The 7952-nt window shown below is 47.5% G+C and overlaps 1 protein-coding gene across 1 annotated transcript in view; it reads left to right on the forward strand.

The window, feature by feature from the left end:
- Window positions 1-1006, forward strand: part of LOC135825162 (platelet binding protein GspB-like) — a gene marked incomplete at its 5' end in the record, with an annotated part of 3280 nt that extends 2274 nt beyond the window's left edge. Inside the window, 1 exon segment of the mRNA XM_065337890.1 lies at window positions 1-1006. This exon segment is cut by the window's left edge and continues 2274 nt beyond it. Within this exon segment, the coding sequence (XP_065193962.1) occupies window positions 1-411 (411 nt within the window).
- Window positions 1007-7952: the final 6946 nt, after the last annotated feature.

Below are 7952 nucleotides of genomic sequence, written 5' to 3' on the forward strand. Positions count from 1 at the left end.
ACAGGTGACCCCAGTCAACACCATATGTACCAGTATGAACATTTCCCGCCGGTTAGTCGACTTCGGAGTGCAGCATCCACAGAACATCCAACCGGCATGAAACCTTCAGGGATAAGTCCCCGTCAGTTTGTAGCCAATCGGCCAGCACCACTGAGGGAGGCTTCAAAGCCGCTGAGCAAGGGCTTCACTGGCGCCTATACCCAGGACTGGCCTACCCTGCCGCTGTCTGCAGCTGCACATTGCATTGCACCGAGCAGTGCTACTGCTGATCCGGCACAGCCCCCACAGCCACACTCGCGGCAGCAGTTAGTAAACATATGCCAATCCGGTCATTCACAGAGTGATGATGCCATGGTGGCGGCGAATCTTGGGCAAGACCAGTTTGATGTCATCTACGAAGAGACCTATTAGTATGTGAATGTACCACATGAACCATTCTGATTCTAATTCTAATGACACCCATCAGTCATAATATTATGACTGCCATTACCGCTGGTAGTCACATGATGCACATACACAGCAGGAAGATTGAAGCATGCTGAAAGACAATGGACATCCTGTAACCAACTAATGAACGTTATACCTGGTATGCACATAGTATTATCATTCAGCGGATGCCACAGGCAACAATAGAGAGGCGCCTACAAGTTTCCGGACAAAATATCAGGCTCCACATTATAGTCATGTATGTATGTATGTATGTATGTAAATGTATGTATGTATGTATGTATGTATGTATGTATAACTCATAATCAAGGTGATCGTAGAGGCATTAATCAGCGAGCGAATTGTGAATGATGTCTCTGAATCCAACTCTATCGTGTGCTGCATGAGAGAGAGCGTGCAAGGGAAGACCCGTCCAACTTTTAATGTTAGAAATCCATGATGTCGCGGGCCTTCCTCTCGGTCGAGATCCAGGAGTTGATCCTTGCAGGAAGGGCTTGGAGAAAACGTCATGTCTCGTAACATGGCCAAACCACATCAACTTTAATTTCTTGACTTCGTTCGCTAACCGCATCCTTGCTCCGATGATGTCATTGATTTCTTCCAGGATAGATTGGTTGGTACGCCGGTCGTGGTATGTTACTCCTAAGAGTCGGCGGAAGCATTCATCTCGAAGGACCAAATTCTTCTCATTGATGAGGCAGATAATGTCCAAGATTGGCAGTCGCTAGCACAATAGACCTAACAAAACGAAATTTAGTAGGCAAAGAAAGTGATGGCGATTTCCAAATGAATTGAAGCTCAATGATCTTTTGCTTCCCTAGTGCTAAGCGTCTTCTTATCTCCACATCGGACTTGCCATCCGACGTGATCATAGCACCTAAGTATTTAAACTGGGATACCTCTTCTATTCGCTCATTGCCTACTTGAATGCACCCCAGATCACCACTGCCCTCCGGCGCTGCCATAGGGCTTGAAAGTGCTACGTCACAGCATAGCAACAATTTCAAAAATTCAAAAATTGGATCCACTTGGATCCAGTTTTTGTATGGATCCAAGCACATTTCAAGCCGTCTTACTCTCAACAAGGTGATGTTACCAGTGAAACTGACTGATTTGGCTACTGGGGGCGGGGTTACAACTGGTGGCGAAGTAAAAGTCACCCCTGCATACGACATGAGTGGGTTGCTATGCACCCACATACTGAGGCAATAGCAAAGTCACACCTTAGTGGATCCAAAATAGAAATCTGATGTCAACTTAGTACTCCCTGGCCGTTTTTGACGTCATCACTTTCAAGCCCTATTGACTTGGTCTTGGAAGCATTGATCTGCACGCCTAGTCTTGTTGCACTCATATCCAAGCGCTCGGCCAGGTCCATCAGCTCTTCCACAGACGATGCGATTAGATCTATATCATCCGCAAAACGTAGGTTGGTCACGCACATGCCGCCGATACAAGTCATACTGACCCATCAAACTCCTCCAAAGCGTCAGACATGATGTACTCCAGGAATACGTTGAACAGACAAGGCGAGAGTAAACAGCCCTGCCTGACACCCACTGACGTGGTGAACCAGTCAGTGATAGTGGATCCAACAACTATGGCAGCTTCAGTAGTAGCGTAAAGCGCTTCAATCAGGTCCACAATTCTTGCTTCGATGCCATGCGCCTTCATAATCTTGAACAGCGCTTTGTGCCAAACCCTATCAAAGGCTTTACGGAAATCGATGAAGCAATGGGCGCTTTCGATTACACGTTTACACAAATATGGAACTGTTTTTTTAAATTCTGGAATGACCAGAATGAGCGGATTCCGGCCTTGTAAACGAACGACTGGAATTCACAACGCATTTTATTGTGTCATGTCACAAACAAAATTGATGAATCGTAAAAAGAGATCACGTACACCCTCGCGCGCACGTGGACCCAGCATCGCGCACACGCCGGCCAGGGAGGCTCTTTGCGCGCTTGAGTCATGACCAGACCGGTAACACACCGACTGTGCAATTCTGGCGCCAGAATTAGAGAAATTCCGCCCTCTCTTCAGAATTGACGGATTCGACGGAATTGGATAAAATCAATTCTAACGACGGAATTTGTCACTTTTTGTGTAATCGAACTGTGCATCAACAATAACTAATTCTAGAATTGACCGAAATGCGTGTAATCGAAAGCGCCCAATGATACACAGCCATCAATTCTAACGACGGAATTTGTCACTTTTTGTGTAATCGAACTGTGCATCAACAATAACTAATTCTAGAATTGACCGAAATGCATGTAATCGAAAGCGCCCAATGATACACAGCCTTCTGATGGTCACGGTACTTTTCAATTCACATTCTGAGGTTGAAGATTTGCTCCACTGTGCTTCTTCTCTTCCAGAACCCTGCTTGCTCATCCGCCAGCAAACCCTCCACTTGCGGCTGCAGGCGCTTCAGCAAGATCCTCAGTAGCACTTTGCTCGGATGACTGATGAGGCTCACTGTCCTGTAGTTTTGGCACTGCCGAAGGTCTCCAGACTTAGGGGGTGATTATATGTGCAGCTCCAGCCCGGGCTGGTCGACAGGCGGGCCAGCCCGCCTGCAACGGGATCTCGGGGTTATACACAAATCCACACAAAACCTGTGGTGCGTTTACATGGCAAGCGGGCTGGCCCGGCGAGGCGGGATCCCGCCTCGAGGCACCCGGGATCCCGGCTAGGCGGGCCAGAAAAAGCACATATAAACAGACCAGCCCGGGCCAGAGTTGTATTATTATGGTATCGAAACTGCGTTCATACTACAAAATAGGTACTTTTACCTCTTGAGGGAAGTTATAAAGAGGATTCCCGATATTGTCTTGAAAATCTAGGAAGCTTTTTGTACAGCAACAAGAAGGACGTGCAATGAGCACTGTTTATTTGTCGACATGCATGATTTACATTAAAATGGAAGGGGAACTACTTGCAAAATACTTTGATATGGACAGCTAAAAATGTGAAAAACAGGAAAAAGAAACGAGGTGATACAGCACACCAAACATGTGTCACAGCGCGAAAAGTAATCAGCAGAATACATTGTGTGAGAAAAAAAGTTTTTATGTTTATAACCTGAGTTACAGTGAGTATGGCTTGCAGCCCTGCGTCTCAGCCCGGGGCAGCACATTACAGTCGTAGTGTGTTTGCTGCATACTCACAACGGGCTGGCGTGTGCTCAGCGCATATAAACTCACTGCGGGCTGGCGACCAGCCCCGCCTTGCACATGTAAACACCCTTGGCGGGCTGGCCCGCTCGCTCCAGCCCGGGCTGGAGTTGCACATATAAAAGGCCCCTTAGGGATGGGAACAAGAATGGACCTTGTCCATGATGTTGGCCATCTACCAGTCGTCCATGCGAGGTCACAAATCCTGTGCATAACAGCCACCAACGTATCTCCACCATGTCGCAAAAGCTCGCCAGGAATGTTATCGAACCCCGCTGATTTGTTGTTCTTGAGGGAGTTGATAGCATATTCGACTTCAGTCCTCAGAATGGGATTGTTGTTGGCTGGAGTAACGATTGCGTCAAGGACTTACTCATTTACGTTCAGGTCCACGTTGTACAAAGATGCACCGTACTCACACCACCGAGCTACTTTTTTTCGTTAAAGTGTAGTCATAGCAAGAGTAAAATACTCTTGGTCATAGGTTTTACTTTGCAGCACACCACACACACACACACACACACACACACACACACACACACACACACACACACACACACACATACACACACACACACACACACACACACACACACACACACACACACACACACACACATACACACACACATATACTCTAATTTCAGAAATTTTCGGTGCTCAATATTTTCGGTATGAGAGCAAAAAGCTAGGTTAGGTGAACAGAAATTTTCGGTACAGAGAAGCAGTTCCCTATTGGATTATGTGCGTTAATGTTCGTTCGGTGTATTGAAATTTTAGGTATGAAACAGATGCACCGAAAGTACCGAAAATAAAAGTACACCGAAAATTTGTGAAATTACAGTACACACACACCACACACACACACACCTTGGACCTTGGACGCGCTGCCATATTCTGGCTATGCGGACCCCATGGGGGGTTGAGCAGGTTCGGAACAGACGGGATAGGTCCTGTGGTCTACTGAAACGCCGACCGCAATTGCAAACGATGCAGAAGGAGCTACGGTCTGTGTTGGTTGCTCTGGCCGAGCCACGGCTGCACTTGTGACGTTTCATGCCTTGGCGCGATAGCACACAGCGGTTGCAGCGGGCGCAGTGGAAGCTGCAGCGTTCGCAGGACATATTGTTTGTAACCGGTGACTCAAGTGTGTCAGAAGATGCCTCTGCTGGTGATGTTGCTGGCGAGCACTTGTGTCGGGCAAATCCACCCTTGCTCCGGAACCATCTGTCGCACTGCTCGCAGTGACAGCTTCCTGGCTGTTGGCTTACGGGTAGGGCACGCGTAGCTGTACACTTGTGTCGCTTCCTGTCACTTACACGACTGAAGGAGCGGTGACAAGTTTGGCACACAACCGGTGATGGTCGAGGTCTGTTCTGCTTGTCTGGCAGACAACGGTAAGCCTTGCGCCATTTGGAGCGAGAAGAGGTGGCCACTTCATACCAGTCGTCAAGTGGTTTGACGTCACTCCGAACACAGTCTCGCCACCTTTTCCGCGGACCATGGGCAGGTCTCTTGTTTGGAAACGAACCGAACAGTAGAGCCTTCGGGATGCGCTCATCCTCCATCCTTGCCACATGACCAAGCCACTCAAGGCGACGTCTGCTGAGACGACACTCCATGTCCAAGGTATCTCCCCAGCGCTCCAGAACTTCAACACACACACACACACACACAATCTCCAATTATTCATACTATGAACAGGCGAAGTAGAGATAATAGCTGTTATCTAGCCATTACGGTAATAATAATCATATACCTGCGTCCGTGTCACAAAGCAAAGTAGCAATAGTTTGGTTCCATGAACGTTCTCTTGGCACATTCATCAATGGGACCTCTTGACTGCCACGCGTGACAGATACCCAGCAGTAGGATAAAACCGTTAACGATACCGGCATACGCTTAACTTGAAGGTTACAGTGTGCAAAAATGGCAATGACAAGTAGATAGGGATCGATGTGACAATCATTCCACAAGCGCTCATCAGGGAAGTGCGAAGAATGTTACAAGCACATTTTTAAAAGATAGTAATGTGAACACGTTCTGTTAACCAAACCATTGATCATGGTCACACACGTCTTTCTTCTCCTTCACAATATAAATGGGAGGAGCCTCGGCAAACTCCTATGAGTCTCCTCGTAGCATTCATGATCACTGTGCAGATCTGCGGATCTGAGACTACTACGTACAGAACATCTCCTACATGTATTAGAACGATAATCACTGTGCATGTTATGTGCATGCACAGTGATCATGAATGTGGAGAGGAGTGAAGTACATGTAGAATAGGTGTCAGCAAGAGTACAGTCATAATTATTCCTGGTACATGGTATGTAAATGACTGTACTCTTGGTGTCAGGGAGTTGTACAAACTCGTACGACTCACGGATCCTTCTGCTGGTTGGCATGATCAGGCTAGGCTGCCGCATTGCATGTGCGCCAGCAGCTGTTCGATCCTGTCTTTGTGCTGGCCAAATAAATGGCAGGAAGAAAAAATCCAAGAACACCTGCTTCCGCAACCACTAGGACAGCAGAAGCAGGTGCTGCAGCAGAGAAAATGCTCCTTGCTCCATGCAAACACATAATACAGGATGTCAGCAAAGCAAAGCTTAGACGGCAGCGGATATGCGCGATGACGACGCTGTAACGCTCAGTGGACTTGGCGGAGAGTAGGCAAGCAATGCGTTTACATGACAGAGGCGCATTCCTCCGCTTGTGGAGAACACCGCAGGGACAAAAGAAGCATGCTCGACGTCACTGGCTGGATGCGCTGCTCGTAAGCCCGCTTCTTCTCCTTCTCATTTTTTTAAAACAATTATTTTGTAATACTTCTAAATATAAGAATAATACGAACTTAGAAGTTGCGACTTCGGCGGTAATAGTCAGGAAGTTGGTTGCTCCAACGAAGCTCCAACGAAGCGTGTGCTCCTCGTTGGAGCAACCAACTTTATAAGAATAATAATAATACTGGTGGTGGTGACAGTCAATTTTTTCTTCAGACTTTTCCCGTTTGTCTCTTTCCCTCAAACCAGTTAATAATAATAATAATATTATACTTTCACACAAAACAAGCTCGGTGCAGCACTAATCACGGTAGGGGAACCCGACCCTCCACCATCGCCAACTCACGAAGCATATAATTATTCTCCTTCTCATGCTTGACATAGCAGGCAGCAAGTGGTTTGGACCGATTCGAAGACGCATAAGGTGCGTTCGAATCGGTCTCCCCATATGCCGCTCGCTGCCATGTCAAGCCGAACATGGTCATCTGCGATGGCTGTGCGATGCCAGAGGTGCTCACCTGACAGGGGTTGCAGATGAGGTTCAATAGCCAATTGTTGGGCTACTTGTTTGAGCAGCCTAGCGGTAATGTCGCGAACCTCGTTGTGCTTGATGGTGGGAAAGCATCCAAGGTGGCACGACAGAGCGCCATGTAAATTGTTGCACAGTGAAAATGCTTCCGCACTGGCAGGACGTTGGCAGCTAGGTGTTGGCGGATAATGCCGGCATTATATCGAGCATTATACACCACCCGGAGCATTACGAGCATTATAAAGCATTACGAGGCCAAAAATGGCATTATACGACGTTCTACATGACTGCATAGTACTATTAGTAGATCTACACACATCCTCATGTACAGATTCGTATCGGCTATAGCGTTGGTCTTTGATTGACAACATTTATTACCATGATTACTACAAAAGTAGTACAACTACAAGCGATAGACCACCGGTTGCACCGCACACATCATGCATGGTACCAAACAGATCGTGGCACGCAGTGCCAGGCCCAGTATTGCATGCAGTATAGTGCTAGCTTAGTAGCTAGCTGTGGTCCAGCACAGTGAGGCAACTCTCGCAGAAACTTCCGGTCCCGGAAGTCTATCTTCGGCCAGCAACTAATAATTTACTTACTTTTTGAAGATCCAGGTAACAACGCCGAACCAACGAAACAAATGTGAGCCAGCATGGAACGGTGGAGGTGCGCACACGCACACATTCCAGACCTTACCCGGTTACCGTCCACAATGTTACAAAAAACTTTTTTCATCGAAGCAAGAGTCCATGTCTTTGTCGAAGAGTAACGCTGGACTTTCACCGGACATTGACCATTGTGTAAGACCAGCTAACTAGCAGCCAACGCTGATGGCTGACTCGCCGCGATGCCGTTCTTTGGATTGGGAGGAAGCTGGGCTTTCTCCAGATGAGCTTTTGGCGGAGTCCTCTGATGATAGTGACGTCGTCGAGTTGGAAACTGCAGATCCTGCCGCGATAGCGAGGAAGCGGTCTTTTCAGAAAACAGCTACTACCAAGTCTGAAA

The sequence above is a fragment of the Sycon ciliatum genome, chromosome 1 (assembly GCF_964019385.1).
Source record: "Sycon ciliatum chromosome 1, ocSycCili1.1, whole genome shotgun sequence".
NCBI classification, from domain to species: Eukaryota; Metazoa; Porifera; class Calcarea; order Leucosolenida; family Sycettidae; genus Sycon; species Sycon ciliatum.